This window comes from Pectinophora gossypiella, chromosome 13 (assembly GCF_024362695.1).
Source record: "Pectinophora gossypiella chromosome 13, ilPecGoss1.1, whole genome shotgun sequence".
Classification (NCBI taxonomy): domain Eukaryota; kingdom Metazoa; phylum Arthropoda; class Insecta; order Lepidoptera; family Gelechiidae; genus Pectinophora; species Pectinophora gossypiella.
Genome location: NC_065416.1, coordinates 10,914,903 through 10,934,386, shown reverse-complemented (window position 1 = coordinate 10,934,386; position 19,484 = coordinate 10,914,903). Strand labels below are relative to the sequence as shown.

Below are 19,484 nucleotides of genomic sequence, written 5' to 3'. Positions count from 1 at the left end.
TATAAAATCGATAAAATAAATTAATGTCTTCATTCATGCCAATCGCACCAGACCATCAATTTCAGCAAAATGTCCAGCGTTTAATAAAATGGATTTATTTATGCGTTCAGAATTATTCGTACGTATATTTTCGCAAAGTAGCCTCAGGATTATTTTTCTGCATTTACATAGTACAAGAGTTCGGTCTGTGTATGATCAGAGACCACCTTACAAATAAAAAATAAACCAGGGATGAACGTGGGTTTAACTATTTGACAGCCAAGCAAAGTTCAGTCGAATTGAATGATAATTGGATTCAATGGTTTATTTTTTATTTGTAAGGTGGTTAGAATGTATGGCTTTTTCAATTACAAAAGTTAACAGGAATATCGTACATATTACCTACCTACTTAGGTACTAGTAATATAATGGTGAAGACCGTTTTGAACTTTTACTCAAAGAACCAACTTTAACCCATTTAAGACTCCGTCGGAACTCAGGACATACTTTAGTGATGTTTTAATATTGTAATACTAAACTCGATCGATATAAAAATTGCAAAGAAGTTCACTAACCAAAGTAGAACAAGTGCGCAATAGCGTCGAGAATGCTCTTTCATCCCTCTTTATTACCATAGTTTAGAATCACTTTGTGATCCCTAGTTTGATTAGGACATTACAGGCTGATCACCTGATTGTCCGAAAGTAAGATGATCCGCTTCGGAAGGCACGTTAAGCCGTTGGTCCCGGTTACTACTTACTGATGTAAGTAAGTAGTCGTTAGATGAGCCGCGTGAGGGGCCTTTGGAGGCTCAATAATAACCCTGACACTAGGGTTGGTGAGGTTAGTAATTTACCTCACAACCCACACGATAGAAGAAGAAGACCATAGTTTAGATAATATCTATAGGAAGATACCAAAACAGTTTTAGCTAGCTAATACTTAATAGCTACCTACATATCTACCTACTTAGCATATTTATTTACCTCGAGTCACCTCGCTCAAACAAGGTTCCAACACTCGTTCGAAAGCGAACTCCCGTAAAACTTTATCGCAGTTTTGGCTATAACTCCAACTGCCTAGTGGAGCACAGTCCTTATTGTCCTTATTTACAACTCTAAAGTAACCATAATTAACTCAGGGTACATCCAATGAACGCATATATCCGATAAGGGGACAAATATTGCCCTGGTTATGCTATCATAGGCAATTTCCAGAATCATCTCTATTATGAAACGGAACTGTTTTTCCCAATATCCTGCGAAGAACTAATCAACGTTGATGAGATGTGGATAGATGCAATCCCTTTCATCTTTGCCCCACTTTATTTACGATGTTTACTGAATAAACAATTCTTCCAAGATGCGTATTATCGTGCAGTAGGTCAATGTTACCGAAAATCATATTTCGCCCATTTATAATAACAATAACATTAAAATCAATGAGTACTGTAACGGTATTTTGACCCGTTTTAGTTGCTTTAATCCGCACCTAAGTTTAACCGTTATTATCACTGGGTTTTACGTGTTTCCGACGATTTATGACGTCATTATCATAATAGGCAACTTGACAACCTAGTCAAATTAGATACTCTTTACGAAACGTCAAAACGATACTTTTCTTCGGAGATTGTATGGAAATACTGTCTTGTGACGTCATTAATAAAAGCTGTCAAACGTAGTACTCATTATTACTTAATTCTTAATTCATAAATAAAATGAAAAAATAAGTCGAAAAGTGAAATGGGATTGATTTTTGTTCATTTTAGACTGGGTTCTATTTCTAGATTAGCATTTTATAATTTATATTTATACTTTGACCCAGTCAAATACCCTACTAATTCATTCATAACATTGGATTACATAGGTGCATGCATACCGTACTAACCAATCCGCGGAGGTCCGTGTTGCTCTATGGTATTATCACACCCCGGACACTTCATACAAAACACCTCGTTTTACACAGACAGTACAAATTGACGTTAAAAATTTTGGAAGGGCTTTTTTCTGCCTAAAAACGACGTGCGTTCCATAAATTTTATGCCTGTCGATTTCCTTTTCGGCGGATAAGAAAATTACTTAGATACTGTATTATACTTAGATGATGTATTTAGGTATAATACTGGAATTAGCTGTTCGCTCAAAATATCGCAAAACCAAACGTGAATACAATCGTCTGATGTGAAAAGACAAGTACATGAATTTGGGTGACTATTAGCGGAACGACTAGCAAATTAAATAGGTAATTAATTAATTAGAATTAATTTGGCGCTATGCTATGCTTGTCACTTGCGGTGACGGAAAATAATACAATGCGTGTAATATTTCCTTGTCGCCCACTCCCAAAAGTTGCTTTTAATGAAATTAGCGTTATACAAACGCTAATGAATTTCAACTTCCTATACATTATCATAGGTAAGAACAGGTCCGGTCCAATGTGGTCTAAGGCGAAAGACCCCTCTTTATGTGCAACTTTGTCTTTCAAAAGCCAAATCAACAGCCTCCGTGGTCTAGTTGTTAGAGCGTTGGGCTCACGATCAGGAGGTCAGGGACATTGTCGAACTCACTTTGTGAGACTGTCCTTTGTTTGGTAAGGACAATGCAGGTCACCTATTGGCTATAAAAAGTATATGAAAAGAAGATGCTTCAGAGGGCACGTTAAGCCGTTGGTCCCGGTTATTAGCTATAAAAACACCTTCGCCAACTCGCAGTGGAGCAGCGTCGTGGAGTACGCTCCATACCCCCTGCGGTTGATTGAGGGGATGCCTGTGCCCAGCAGTGGACCGTATGTAGGCTGTTTATGTTATGTAAGCCAATTATTTGAAATGAATGAATGCCGTTCGAGGAAGAAAACTAAACTGGGAATAAATCGACTTTAACCTCGTAAGGCCGAGATTTCCAGACACAATAATTAAACTGTGGGGTTTGGATTTTAAAAGGCATTCGGTCAAGGCAGAACAGGACACAATAGACCTAGGAACATGAAGTGAAAGCTCATATTGCTTCAATTGTATTACGCCATTCCAAATATCGCAGGTAGCCAGCCAGGTAGGTTCAAATCCCAGTTACCATAGAAAATAGGAATATTTGCAACTTGACTAGGCTTGTGCAGTAGGTAGTGCGAGTGTCTATAACAATTGGATTGGCTTTTTGGATTGGGTACTGACTCCTGCCCCGACGCGACGTACTTACTATATGTTTTCCTGCTTTCAGCAATTGTCACTATCGGCTCGATCTGGCGAGATCTTGTCTAATTTTTCGGGATCATTCCCGATGCATAATATGACGAGATCCCATTCGAGAATGACGAGATTGGGCGAATCTCCTTGAGTTATACTTTTTGTTTTAATTATAAGGGCTACTTCCCAAAGAAAACTTAATTATTTGGTTAATAGTATTAATATTGGTAAATAATATTGAAGAATAAAGGTTTTTGTATCCTTTCTAAAAATATTTTGTTTTAATTTACGTCACTATCACAAACAAGCAGTTTTCACCGTTTTTAGCAATCCTAACTTTACATTATGAACTAGACGAGGTCCCAAAAATTTCGGGATCTCGCGGGATGGATATTTCAATTTGATAGACCCTCCAATACTCCTGGGTCCGGCCCTGCCCCAGTCATTAGCTACAGGGAGTGGTGTCCGTTAGCCTGTAATTAGCGTTAGTGATTTCATAACGTTATTCAACTAGCCCGCCTATTATTACAAACGTGCTTTGACAAAGTATGACTTTATATTATGTAAGTAGAGCCTGAAAATTGAATTTAAATAAGTACCTAAATCTGAAATAAAAAGTTACTTACCTAACTAATAATTTTATGAATATTTACTTCTAATTCTGCAATAAACGTCGAAGATTATATTTTTTTACTCTAGACACCTTGCATCCTTCAAGGTACCTGCCTAAAGAAAGCGACAATTTTTGTGCACAAACAGTCCTATGTTCTAACCAAATCAGAAGATAAATAAAGTAAAAACAGTTGTTTCACTCTTATCAGCGTTCTATCTACTTTCCACACACGAACACTTTTTACTTATCTACTTACTTACTGACATTTCTTTTCCTATTTTGTATTTGTATACGCTTTTTCGTTTCTTTACAAACTTTTCTAATAAATCTCGAGCAACGCGGGTTTTAAAGAAGCTAAATAATCAAAAAGTATATTCTCAGAAAGACGTGGCAGGCGGACTGAAACGCTTTCGGAAAGAAGTAAGTAGATACCTATTTAGTCATATCTGATATTTTTATAAAACGTATCGGCTAAAAAAAGAGCCGTGGTAGCGCAGTTGGAAGAAAGCTTGACTCTTCACTGGAGGTCGGAGGTTCGAATCCCAGCACCGACCTAAACCTATGATTTTCGAATGTGTTTTCGAATTCATGTTCGGATCATTGAAGATTATCACATGCTCAGAAGCGACGGAAAACATCGTGAGGAAAACCATATTGGTTGGAAGGTTTCACAGGTTGGAAGGTTAGGCAGACAGTTGCTTCTGTAAATAACCGGACCTGTCAAATTTTCCGGTTAGGTAACAGGACCTTGTGGAAAAATAAATAACGCTTAAGAAGATGCCGTATCGGCTACAATTTGACTTCAAACAACTCTGTGCGAAAACAATTTAAACTTTTGATTGCGACTTAAAAGTTAATATATAAAAATGTCGTTAGAAGGACATTTAAAAAGAGAATAACTGTAACCTTATTTAATTACGCGGATTCAAAGATGCGTGTTTTAAAATGAAGATTTATAGCTCCATGGAATATTTTTATAATCTACTTACAAGTATAATGCTGCCCTATTGTATTTAGGCATATTTATGTATCTTAGGCAAAAATAAGGTAGTTAAGCTAGTATTACTGGATACTCCTCAAAAATAGAATATGAAGCATAATCCACATACTGCTGGGAACGGGTTGTTGGAGTAACCTAACGTGTGATGCGGGGCGCAAAGTTACCGTTCTATACTTTTTTTTTAAGAACCGCGCTCTTGTCTGTATAGTATTTTCCATTCCAGTCTATCAAAGGCCAATTCCTTGACTACCCTATAAGACACGACGTTAACCTTTTCTTTAATCTGTTCCATGTAAGCTCTTCTTGGTCTTCCCCTTACTCTCTTTCCTTCTAGCTTTCCTTCTATTATGTTTTTAATAAATTGGACGTGTCTTATTAGGTGTCCAATCATCTTGCCTCTTCTGTCCTCAATAATTCTCAGTATTTGTCTTTTTTCGTTCTATACTACGTAGTATTATTCTTTATTGCAACAACTTCGAACGAAGAGTCGAACTTATAAGGTTAATAATAGTACTTATGTAGGGACATTAGACAGCGGACGTTCTACCACTATTGCTATCTATAAACAACTGCTACGGAACTATATTTTTCCTACCACTAATAACTCCTTCTACCCTAGTCCCCATGGCGATTCCATCAAACATTTATAAACAGCTAAAGTCCTAATTTTTTACACTTCACTACGAGTCAATGTTTTAAACAAGCTTCAGATACGTGAACAAACAAACTGACTGACAGGCGGACCATCGCTTCCGCGTGTTGTGCTCAATATGTTCCTCATTTCAAGAATAATAATAGGTACTTAACAAAAGTATGTAGAAGTGTACTTTTAACATAATTCAACAAAGTAAACAAGATTGAAGTTATGATCGTTTGGGACGACTACCTAGAGGGGTATAAAAAACCACCTCCATCAATCAGCTAATTTTAAATTATGAAAGAAAGGAAAGGAAAGATCACAAAGGCCAGAAAGGCTTCATTTGGAAATCTAGCAGTAGGTACTTACCTACTTAAATATATTGTTATAATATTTTGATTCATACTGTCTGCAGCCATCAAGGCATTCGAGCATGAAAATTGATTGTATCTAATCAACATGACTTGGCGCTCTTCCAACTTTGTGTCGATTCGACTCCATTCTAGATTAACCTTTATCTTAATTAAAAAAGATTCAACCCTTATTAAGGGAAAATATTCTCTGCTTTTCTTACATTTAATGTTTTTGTGGCTATAGGAATATTCTTTTAAAACCTAATTTTTATTTTTCACAATTTTTATTACAGATTTGCAACAATTCACAACCGTAATTTACTTATAAGTAATAGTGTGAAACTAGAATATATTTCTCTGAAATTCTTCCAAATAAGTAGTGTTATTTAAATGAAAGAAAGAAAGAAACATTCATTGCTTCCGACACCACAGACACAGACAGACAGGTACATTACATTCAAGACAGGACAGAAACCACGCGGAAATCAATACACAGAAAAAAAAACAAAAAGAAAACCAAGATCAAAAATCATTACCAAAAAAAAAAGAAGAAAAACAGACCAAAATTATAAAAACAATAATAATAAAACTAAGTATTCTAAATGCCACGCACTGACGGCCCGAAGATGATAGCCGTGGTCGTACAGTACATAGGTATGCCAATCTATCCTAAGAATTTGCTTAGGTACCCCGGTCTACGACCACGGCTATCACCTAAACATCACTATTTATTTAGAAGAATCCCAGAGAAATATATCAATTTTCTTGTTTCATACTTTTTAGAGCTTTTTCCGTAGTCTGGTTTTAGTTTTTAAACATATTTTTGGATATGGAAGAGACGCAAGATAGGTAGTTTCTCCTCAAAAATATTGTTTATTTTAATGCATTTCGAATTTTCAATCACCAGTGTTTGTACAACCGAACAATCCTTGTTTGTTTATTGTTTCAAGTAGGTATTCAATTCATAATCAATAATAGACAAACATTGACTATTAAATTGTCCAATTAATTGTCTTTTGTTTTCAATTACAGTATGGTACCTACCTACGAGTACAGTCATGACCAATATCATGTACCCACTTTAGAACCCTGTCGCACTATCATATTAGACATTTAATGACACTTACGGTTTAATTTGTCAAAAAAGTTAATGTGACATGGTTTCAAAGTGTATGTTAGTACTCATGACCGTACCGTAAAACATAGATTTAAATATGAGAAGCACTAGTCCTACTTTTGCTTTCTCATTTGGTAATACATTTTTATTTCTGGTATGAGATAAATTTACTTATCATCCCCGTCATCACATAGACACTTTACTTGTTTTTTATGCTATTTGATTTAATCATCCGTATCTGAGTTATATCAGTTAGCTCGGTGAGGTGTGGGTACTTAGTTCATCTTGCGATAGATGTACCTCTGACTATCCCAACCGGGTTACAGTCGTGTGCTTATGTTATCTAAGGTAGGTATCTCATAACTTATGAGTCATGTCAGGGCCCTTTGGCGGCTCAATACTAACCCTGACACCAGGGTTGATGAGGCTGGTATTCTACCTCACAATCCACACGATAAGAAGAAGATCTTATAACATTTTTGTTCTGTCCGTTCGGTTTGTTTATGTCACATCCCTAATAAACTCATTTAGTGGTCTCTGTCTCACTCATCCATAAAAAAGCCACATTCTTGACCATGCTTATAGCCCTACCTATCAATATTTACTGAAGTATTACTTCCATCCATTCTAAGAGTAAATATCGCGTCCCTAATAAACCTATATCTGACCCATCCATAAAAAATAAAAAAAACACATTTGACCAACTGACGAGACATTTCATACTGGGCACGTCAAGCTCTTGGTCCGGGCTACTACCTCAAACATCTATACCAACCCGCACTGGAGCAGCGTGGTGGATATCAAGCACGCCCCCGCCGGCGAGGCCTCCCAGAAGTGGGACGTTGTTGCGGTTATGTTATGTCATAGAATAAACAATAAGTAATACTATTTATAGAAGAGGCATTCTCTGTCCCGCACCGATTAAAGCTTGATTACCTCAGCCCCTTTGCTGACGACGGACAGTCTCGCTCACACGTAGTGCGTCTGTGTAGTGTCTGTGTAGTGCCTGTGTAGTGTATGTGTAGTGTCTGTATAGTGTCTGTGTAGTGCCAGTGTAGTGTATGTGTAGTGTCTGTGTTTTTTCTGTGTAAGAACGAGATTTTTGTATGGAGTGTCAGACCAACTTACCAATAGCCATGCACCCACTGATCTCCACATTGACGTCACCAACTTGCATCTTGAGGTATGCCAGGAGCGGGTATGCGACGATCAGCCCGGCACAGTATGCCATCAAGCACATGCCGTGTAGGTTCCGCAGCTCGGGGATGAAGGCATACACCAGGAACGTCGCCAGGAGGAACGGCACTGACAACATCAGACCTGGAATGAAGAATTGCTTTTATGCTTTGTTTAGATTTTGTACATACATACATAACGCATAAGCTCGCGACTAATTGGGTCGTGTACTAGTACACCTAGGTTTAATATAAATTATGAAATTCCGGTTACTAAATAAAGACACATCTAAAACTATCGAAAAACATTTTCTTTTTTCTATATAACTTATTTATGAATTTCAATCAAGAAAATCGTAATAAATAAGTCCGAGATTTTATCTCGTTTTTCTATGACGTCACAATAATATGCATTTTCATGTAAATTCCATAGTAATTTGGTGTTTTGACGTTTAGTAAGAAGAAACTGATTTGACTCGATAGCTTAGGTGGTAACAAACTCACCTAATGGGTGAGTTGGGGGTGGGTAGTCAGAGGTGCACCATCGCTAACAGAAAGCTCGGTGAGGTGTAGGTACTGAGTTCATCTTGAGATGGATGACCCTCTGACTACTCCAGTTGGGATAAACTCGTGAGCTTATGTTATGAGTTATGTTACATATCCCCCCTTCTTACAAAAAAAACATACATTAGTAACGGCAGTAGTTCCTACTGAATAAAGATATTTTTGAATTAGAAATTGAATTTGGTATTGTTCGATGACGTAGCTACTCATACCCCCTGATCTAATAAAAGAAGAGTTCACCCCCCTTTACTCTAATTCACCTTCAAAGGAAAGATTTACTTTATATTTATACATTAAAACATTGTCAAGCCTAATTAAAACCGAAGCATAAATAGTACTAACGAATGCCTGATTTTATTTTTCCTCATAAGAACCTTATTACGGCAATAAATTAACGGCGAAAATGAAACAGCAAACGCCCTCGTAAACTAGTAGTGAAATGGTAAACACAATAAATTTTAATGGCCTCTTAGAGCCTGACGAGTTACCAGAACCATAACCAGTCATATATGAAGCAAGTAGGTGCATTTGGAACATTCCAGAAGTGCAGAGAAAATAGGTAATCGACACTTATGTATGTTACCTATACTCAGATTGCACAAAACTATGTAGGTACCTATATATACTTAGGTACTCCGTTAAATAATTGATATACTTAAATACACTACTGCCTATATACGTCCCACTGCTGGGCACAGGCCTCCCCTCAATCAACCGGAGGGGGTATGGAGCATACTCCACTACGCTGCTCCACTGCGGGTTGGTGGAGGTGTTTTTACGGCTAATAGCCGGGACCAACGGCTTAACGTGCCCTCCGAAGCACGGAATCACCTTACTTTGTCGGACAATCAGGTGATTCAAGCCTGAAAAGTCCTTACCAAACAAAGGACAGTCTCACAAAGTGATTTCGACAATGTTCGGGAATCGAACCCGGACCTCCAGATCGTGAGCCTAACGCTCTAACCACTAGACCACGGACTAATATACTTATCTTCATTAATTTTGTAGCTGTCCTTACTCGTATAATCTCTTTCTCACTAGATTGTATGCACTTTCTATCTTTGATAGCCTGTTCGCATAACGCGTCAGGGTCAGGGGTTCGAATCGAAGCTCGGAGTCTTAACCACTAATTTCGACTTTGTGAGTTTGAATTCATGTTTGAATCATAGAATCACGTAGCTTCCAGGATTGATGGCAATAGGCTCTCTATTATAAAAAAAAACAATCTGCCGACTGAATAGGTTTCCTTTTGATATATTTTTATGTGACATGTCACTTACCAATAGCGTAAGCGATGTAGAGAGCCGAGCTGTCGTCCTGGTCCGTTTCTTGCGGGTGGCAGACGAGCGCCACCAGCCGCGGCGCGAGGGTCGAGTTGGTGATCATCATATCCACACAGAACGTCGGCGCCGGGTGCCATTGGTGCAAGTTGTTCACTATCTCGTATAGCGTGCCATTCTGGGGACAACGGTGCAAGAAAAGAAGTACAAAGTAGATAGGTAATAGTATAGGCCATTGGTATAGGCCATTTGCCATGTACTTAGTTAAGAGACTTTTTGTAATTATTTCTTTTTATTTTGGTGCAATAAAGTGTATTTGTATTGTATTGTAATAATAAAAAATCGCCTGATTTTAATGTAGGATTGACAACCTACGTGGTCTAGTGGTTAGAGCGCTAGGCTCACGGTCTGGAGGTCCGGGTTCGATTCCCGATGGGGACATTGTCGAAATCACTTTGTGAGACAGTCCTTTATTTGGTAAGGACTTTTCAGTCTTGAATCACCTGATTGTCCGAAAAAGTAAGATGATTCCGTGCTTCGGAGGGCACGTTAAGCCGTTGGTCCCGGCTATTAGCCGAAAAAACACAACCCGCAGTGGAGCAGCGTGGTGGAGTATGCTCCATACCCCCTCCGGTTGATTGAGGGGAGGCCTGTGCCCAGCAGTGGGACGTATATAGGCTGTTTATGTATGTATGTAATGTAGGATTATCATTCATCAGAAAATGCATTGGTCTGCGATAAGAGTAAGCGATATATTATAAGGTTGCCGAAATAGAGTCCCGTCTCGAACAAGGAGCTTCGTATAATTGAGATAGAACTTCGCTTACAGGTAAGTTCGTTTAATCTTTTAATTATTGAAGCATACATGTAGCAAAGAGTTCGAAATTTGAACATTTTGGATGATATCATTATACCGATTATTTCCTACAAAATCCAAACAAAGTAGCTCTGCGGGAAAGGAGGCTTAGGTTGTCATCTAACTTAGGTACTTATACCTATTCAATTCGTATTTTTTTTTAGATTTTGCACGAATCGCCTTGCGTTATGAGGAAGGTAGCTAGGCTTAAAGCACAGAAAGGTGATACCGCAAACAAAAAATAACAAACAAAAATACCCACAAAAATTAATACCTAATATTTCAGCTTACTTGTAAACCTATTTCACACAAAATATCCGGCATAGTTTTATAAAGGATAACTTGTTTATATTATACACATGTCATGTGAACTTTTTATTCCGCGCTGTAGCTGCCTACTCATAACCCACCGAACATAACATGTTTGGAAGCGATGCGCGATGGGAAGTGATAGGATTATAACGTGAATTAAAATAGACTCTTTGATCAAATATTGAACATAAACAATTTTGATTCAGATTTTTTCTTTGCATAAGTATTTATTTCTTAACGATTGCATTTATTCTTAATGGACTTGAATGCTTGTAGATCTTGAAAGAAATCAAATGTACTTATGACACATGATGGGAACAAATGAGTATCTGAAACCTTTGATATCCAAGATGAATGATGTCTTTCTTTCTCGTCTTTCCCTGACTGCTGAGGATCTTGACTTTGTAATCTTCCCCCATTAGGTCCTTTTTTTATGTTTGCTGCAAAATGGCTTTAACTACTTGACCATTGGATCCGGTCTTGAGCTATATGTACGGTCACGAGCATTAATATGTATACACTTTGGTACCATGTCACATTAACTTTTTTGACAAATAGAACTGTATGTCTCACTAAATGTCAAATATGTTAGTGCGAGTCCTAAAGTGGGTACATTATATTGCTCATGAGTCATGACTGTACAGCTCCTGCTTGGTTTGTTCCACCCAACTAATCAGTGCTCTTCGCCAATAAAACCTAGAAATAATGTCGTCATTGAATATTAATTGGGTATACAGGGTGTTAGTGACATCGGAACGAATACTAAGGGGGATTCAGACCATAATTCTGAGTTGATATCAACTGGAATTTCCTGTCGGGAAATTCATGAAAATGTTAGTTTTTTAAAATAATTTTCAGTTCCATACTTTTGCGACGGAAAATTTCACTTGATATTAACTCGGAATCATGTTCTGAATCTACTAACACCCTGTATAAAAATAATTGTTGCTTGATATTTGGATCAGATATTATGTTTAGAATTATGTTGCTACTTATATTGCATCTCTTTATTTCGAACAGAATAATAAAAAAGTGGAAGATGTGTCATGTCACTAACACCCTGTATAGTATAGGCAAATAATAATATGTAATTCATACAGTACAGTACAGTTTGAATAACTTAATGCTGTCATATCATTGAACTACCGCATTTTATTTTTATATTTCATTTTATCAGCCAGAAAATAATTATAACTAATTATTTTTAGTTCTTAAATTGAAATAGTCTAGGCTAGAGTATCAATAAGAAGCCACTAACACTAACTAAAGCAAATAGGCGTGGGTGTATGTGGGTGTAACCGCGGCGATTCTCCAATAAATGCAAAAAGGTCACATACGTTTCATTTATAGGAAATATTCGCTCGTAATCCCTGTAAGTGTGGGCAGAACCACTAGTCAACATGACCCATGGCCACGGAGACATTGGTGCTGATTCCTGTAAACACCATCTAATTTTATTTTATGTTATACCTGTCATTTTCTTACACGCCGAAAGGGAAAGGGACGGATGATTAACAACTGTTAATTTTAAAATGAATGAGTGGCTGAATGAATAATCCGAACGAATCAAAGAGGTAGACCATTGTTTTTATGTTTAATTTGTAAGGAAATTTTGAACTTTTAGTAAAAGATTTACTTTTAGTTTTAATGTTTTTTATATAAGTTGAAATTCATTAGTCAGTAATTCACTTAATTTTCAATAATAAAATTTACGTCCCTGGAATGTCTGAGATACCAATTTAATAATAACACGGTGGTAACACTTACGTCATTTACGTCATTAAAGGGTTATACCATTGATTGAGCATACCTGGTCTTCTTATACCATACTTATGCTGAAATTTTATTACTATGAATGTTGCTAGTACGAGTAGACTGGGTAGTATGTAGATAGTTGAACACGTTAGCTCAACTAATGTGCTGCGCCATGGCCAATGTATACAAGGGAGCCCCAGCCACAGGAGTAAGTCTAAGAGGCGCACAGGCCTTAAATGCAGAGCTGGTAACGCGTATGTGTTATAAGTAATACTACTGTCTCTTTCATTATAAAGCACCAACTAATGAAAGGAACGTGTGCAGGACGATTAAAAAAGCTCCAGTTATTGCTTTCCCGGAGCTCTCATACTTTCTTATTATGCTTTTACACGCTAGGACGTTATACGATGCTCCGTAATGTAATGTATTCGAGGTGAAAAAAACTTTAAATGCATGTTATTACATAATCCAATTATTGTCGAATTTGTTTTCGAATTCATGTTTGGATCATAAATGATTATCGTGTGCTCAGCGGTGAAGGAAAACATGGGAAAAATACACTTTCGGAGGTATGTATCCTAACTAGGGTTTGCTCCCGGGAATTCTCGGTACTGAAAATACCGAGAATTCCCGGGAAATGCAAAAATCTTTAGTACCGGGAAATCTAAACTATGTCCCGGTAATTCCCGGTACTGTACAAACACTTATACTGCCACGAAATTTTAATTTTTAAAACCGCGCGTGAGGCGCGCTAACGCACGCAACCAAGATAGAAGTACGTGCACGAGTCGTACGTACTCTAGAGTAATCGGTAATATTCGGCAGTTTTCGGTTAGCTCGCTGGCATCTTCTGGCCGCTCGGCCCGTTCCGCCATGCCAGTGCCGCCCCAATCTTGGTACAGCAACGATGTAGTAAGTGTTTTGTTTAAAAGTAATAGACTGGTGAGTACTTTAATATACCCTTGTTTATTTATCGTGAACTAGGTAGTTTGTTTATATTGTAGGTTATATTTTGTGCATAATAAATAACCTTATGCTTTGAATCATTCAATAAAATAAACACAGTGTGTTCACGGCTAGTTTCCTTTGGCTTTTGCATTGTTTCTTGTTATTTTTTAATGTTTTTTTTTTTTTTTTTTAATTAAGATGGGTTTGCTCTTGACTTCGTTCTTCTACAAGAAGAAGAGGTCGACGTTGGAACGAGCTTACCCAGAAAATGCCTATTCACCCGTGATTTAAAGGACCCCAGGTTATAAGAGTCAGGAAACACCGACGCCGGCAGCCCATTCCATTCCTTGGCTGTGCGCATTATGAAGGATGAAGCGAAGCGCTTGGTGCGGATTAGTGGTATGTCAACCAAGTAAGGATGGTAACCCGCCGTACGTCTGGATGTCCTCAGATGGAATGGACTTGGTGGAATGAGCCGATGGAGCTCCTGTGCACACTCCCCGAAGTACAATCTGTAAAAAACCGACAGACAGGCGACTTTACGGCGGTGGTCTAGGCTATGCAGTTTGGCTTCCACCAGCTTTCTGTCGCCGATCAACCTCTTAGCACGTCGCTCAACAGAATCCAACGCAGCAAGTTGGTACTTAGCTGAGCCATCCCAAAGGTGAGAACAGTACTCCATGCAAGAACGGACTTGTGCTTTATATAAGGTCAAAAGTTGTCCAGGTGAGAAGTACCGCTTAACCCTATTTAGGATGCCCAGTTTTTTGGCTGCAGTTTGAGCTTTGGATTCAATGGTGGTTCCAAAGTTGAGGCGAGACGTCAGCTCCATTCCAAGAAGCTCAAGACGGTCGGTGATCGGTACAGATGCACCTCGGAAAGTAGGAGTCCTGTTGAACGGACTCTTCTTAGCGGTGAACAGACACGCCTGTGTTTTTGAAGAGTTGAACGTTACCAGATTTTTGTCTCCCCATTGGGACACATGCTTCAGAATCTCATCCGTTCGTTCCACCAAATCCTCTCGAAGAGATCGAACTACTTCCGCGGTAGCTGCAGCACCGGACACATACCTCTCTAAGACAGTACTGTCATCAGCGTACCCAACAATGCCTGACATAAGCAAGTCATTGATGTGCAACAGGAAGAGAGTCGCAGAGAGGACAGACCCCTGAGGAACCCCGGCATCAATAGCGATAAGGTCAGAAGAGCCGCCGTCAATGACTACTCTTATCGATCGCTCACTCAGGAAGTCTGATATCCAGGTGCTGAAGCCAGCGGGAATGCCGTATGCTGGAAGCTTACTTAACAAGCCAGCGTGCCATACCCAGTCGAAGGCCTTTGAGATGTCCAAGGACACAGCGAGGGCCTCGCCGTGTTTCTCGATGGCCTCGCCCCAGTAGTGCGTGACGTACACTAGAAGATCACCGGTTGAACGACCTCTGCGAAAACCGTATTGGTGATCACAAAGCAGATCGTTTGTCTCTAGGTACGTCAGCAGTTTACTGTTTAGGACTCTCTCCATCACTTTGCAAATGATGGAAGTAATGGCGATCGGTCTATAGTTGGCCGGGTCGGCACGGCTACCCTTCTTAGGCACCGGTTGTACGTTAGCAAGCTTCCAGGATTTAGGCACAGTTCTTTGTTCGAGAGAAAGGCGATACAGGCGTGTCAGGACAGCAGAATGTAGAAGTAATGTGTGCGTGATCTCAATTACCAAATTTAAAGCTAAGTATATTTAGTATTTACTAGTAAGTATATTTAGTAGTAAGTTGATTAAATATTTTAAAAAGCGTTTTGGTGTTTAATTTCGTCATACTCATAAAATAATTACGAATTTAATTTTTTTTCAGTAGGTACCGAAGTTTCGAAACTTCCCGGTAATTCCCGGTACTGGATTGGCTCCAGTACCGGGAATTCGAAAATCCAGTTCAGTTCCGGTACTGCAAACCCTAATCCTAACCTGTATTGGGCGGGTTTTCCCTTCGCAGGTTGGAAGGTCAGACAAGCAGTCGCTTCTGTAAAAAACCGGACCTGTCAAATCTTCAGGCTAGGTAAGCGGATCCTGTGAAAAATGGGATAATGCTAGGGAGATGATGACGTTTTTAAACCACCATTGCATCTTGGCTGAGGTTCCTGGAGCCTAATGAAACTATAGTAACATATTTTATACATCAATCCTAATGAATATATGACATGACATCTTATCAATACACACACACACACACTCACACACATAGGTTAGGTGTCATAAAAACGTCAGTGGTTAAAATATAATATTTCAACATTATTTTACATTCCTTAACTGTGTTTTGTAAATTGTTATGCTTTTCTAAAACTAAATTTAGATACCTATGTAGTTCTACGAACTTACAAAATACAAGAGTCGCAATGCAAGATATTTTACTAAAATATACATTTTTGTATAGGTATACCTATATTATAGTATACATTATTTAGTCAAACAAAAACTTACAACAGTAGGTACGCGATTCATTTAGACAAACTGTGGTTTGTAAATTGTTATGCTTTTCGAAAACTAAATACAAATATTTAGTTCAAGGAAGTTACAAATAGTAGTCACAATTCAAAATATTTTACGAAAATGAGTACACACGGTTGTATATTTACTCTTTAGTGTAGTATTATGTAGGATCCACATACTTACGTAAGTACTTACCTAAGTTTCGCGTGTTTTAAATAAATAATTTTGTAAAACTTACAACAGTACGTGACCCATTTCGTAAATTTTCTCTAGTTGTACTACAAATACTTGTTGTATTTACTATTCACTGGCAGTTTTAGCAGATCTACGTAGTTTAGCTGAGTTTAGTTCAAACAAAATAAACGAAGTTTGGCCATAGTGTATCCAAAACAGTAAACTATTCTGCATAGATATTGCCTACACAAACTGAAAGGGGTGGCAGAACCACAAATCATCACAATACAACTGACAACCACTGTCCTGTTTCAGATTTGATATTGAAATCCTAAAATTATTGTTTTTCTAAGATTGTAACTTATTTTAATAGTTTCTGATGATAGTTCCAACCCATTGCCCATACCAACACACGCCATTAGAGGCCCGCAATTTATCATTCGTTGAATCCTTGAACGTTTTTATTTATTGTGTTGAATTAATTGTCTGTCTCCACCAACCCACAGTGGAGCAGCGTGGTGGACGTATGCTCCATACCCCCTCCAGTTGATTGAGGGAAGGCCTGTGCACAGCTGTGGGACGTATATAGGCTGTTTATGTATGTGTGTAATTGTCTGGGATGACATTCAATCAAATACAATACATGGACGGACAAATGGGGCGCGCCGAGGGCTCTCACCCGATAACCCACCAGAGATATACCTAGTAATAAATGCTACGAAAGTTTTAATGCGTAATTTTATTTTTTACTATTTACCTTGATGGACGCTTGCTCCGAACACATGCTTATCTTTTCAGACATGTCGTAAAACCCGACATAGGGATTGCGTAATTTTTGCCCATTGTGACCATTAATTTCCTACGGATCGCCCCGTCCTGTCTCAATACGGGTCGTCATATCCAACTAAGAACTTTCGTATCAAAATAGGCTACATGACCTCCGATTACTGTGGATCTGCCCATCCCATTGAGGATTTGTACGTATGTTTGATTCCGAAGCATACGGCGGATTGTTAACAAGTGTGGTTTCCAGTTTAGCTGCAATGTGCCGTGTTTATTGTTCTAAATGGTTTGTTATTGCTACCGGGCTTGAGAATTAACATATGTCGGAAAACTTAATTCAAAGTGTGATTTTTATTTAACATACAATTTTAACCACAGTTGTTTGCTTGTTTAGCTCAACATGCTAAGGGTTTCACACACAGTATCTATTAACCTCTCATATGCCGAGATACCAGACACAATAGATTTTACATTGTGTCTGGTCGAGATCCGCGTTCCGGCGTTCGAAAGATTAAATTAATAGTGTTCTTTCAAAATGGATGGGCCATTGTTATATGGACATAGGTACCGAGGGTAAAACTGCCTTACACTGCCCCAATTTTGTACCCGCATTTCATGCCGATATTTCTCATTTTGCCCCTTAGGATTACACTTGATGTTTCTCTTAAGATCCGACTTGTTCTTATCATTTGTCCTTCGAAAAAAGCGATAGTTTTTTTTTGACGTGACTTATTGTACATTTGCCGCAGATGGCATTAACTACTTGGCCGGAGAAATGGAGAGCGCTGAGGGCTCTCACTCGGTACAAAATTTAAGACAACAGGTCTGAGAGTGCCCAGTTGGGCGCGAGGCTCGGCTCGCGTTTCTGAGGGGATCATATTGAAAGAATTAATCGACCCTAGTACGCTAACGCTCACGCGCATGTGGTAGTACTTAGCAGGTAGGTTCCTATGTCTTTCGGGAAAGCTCCTTTCTTGCATTCCTAGTCCTGGTACGTCTTATGAGCAGGTCTAGCACTCTAACTAACTGCGCGACTAGAGCAAGTAAAAGTCAAAGCGCGAGTTGTCAAACGAGTTAAGGTTCGTCATTCACGCATCGACTTGCGCGCGACTTCAATATGATAAGCGTGTCACACAAACGATGTCAAAAACTATAAATTTTCTTATTTCTTATGAAAATAGGTATTTGTATAGTTCAACTGGTAAGACTACTAGGAATAGAGGGTATGCAATAATAAGATATTTCATTTGGAGTCCAACGCCTTAAAAAAACGCGGATGTCCCGGTAGTCGCGTGTACCAAGTACCTTACTTTATCTCACGTCGCGCTTACATAGCGTGCTAGGCCTGCAGGGGCCTTTAAAACTAGGTGTTGGTATTCTTGAACATTAATGGAGGTCTGAACATACCTAGCACCTATATCATAGCAAAGGGAGATAAGATAAGCCATAACCAAGAATGCAACCCGGGAATCCATTATTAGAACGTTTAATCGTTGCAATTCGCTCCCTTGTTTATACTATGACGATTTATTATTCATGTACGTGCAGCAAACTCGTAGATCATACGAGGAAATACCATACATATTTCCAAAAATAGACGAGTGCACTAGAATTGCTTTTCTATTATGGAACAACGACTCAAGTGCGTGGCCGTACCTAATGAAATGTCCTTTCCTAAATGATGAAACATATCCATGGGCGATGGGCTGATACTTTATAACCCGCCACCGAACGGTTCATCATAATAGTCGTCATAAATAGAAAATAATATCAAGAGTCGCTGCATTAATGCTTTGTGCATGGCTCTACCCACATCGATAGAGATACATCATCATCACTAATTTAAGAGCCACGCTCTTGTCGGTGTAGCATCCTCCATGCTACTTTTTAGGGAAAAATAGGTCAGTGGTTTCCTTCTTGTCTTCTGCCCCGCAGTACTCTGTCTGATGCGAGTGGGATGGCCAAAGTAGTATATTTCAAAGCCGTACTGGGACTCCTGTCCTCCGCCTCTGAATAGTACTGACGTTATAGCTGCCCTCTGTCAGTTTCCAGGTTACAGTCCCTGTGACTCGTCTAAATAAATAAAAATCGCTGCCTGAAAGCTCTCATTCGGTAATCATGTAGAGATTTGCAATGCTGAAATTGTTAGTAAAATGTCTATGTATGTCTTTAAAACGTTGTTGAATATATAGGAGGTAGGTTTATTTTGGTACCTACGACATTTTCGTTTTACTCTTAGGCCATCCTGTATAGTCTATCAAAGATATCTTGAAAAGCA

General features: G+C 38.7%; 1 protein-coding gene across 2 annotated transcripts in view; it reads right to left on the bottom strand.

Moving 5' to 3' along the window:
• LOC126371836 (G-protein coupled receptor Mth2-like) overlaps nucleotides 1-19,484 on the bottom strand; it is a 63,472-nt gene that overhangs the window by 41,330 nt on the left and 2,658 nt on the right. For both annotated transcript variants that reach the window (XR_007567087.1, XM_050017216.1), the window contains exons 2-3: nucleotides 9,897-10,074; nucleotides 8,006-8,197 (exon numbers count right to left, since the gene is read on the bottom strand). Coding sequence is in view for 1 of the 2 variants with exons in the window: in XM_050017216.1 (XP_049873173.1) it covers nucleotides 8,006-8,197; nucleotides 9,897-10,074 (370 nt within the window). In the remaining variant the exon portion in view is untranslated. The remainder of the gene's footprint in view (nucleotides 1-8,005; nucleotides 8,198-9,896; nucleotides 10,075-19,484) is intronic.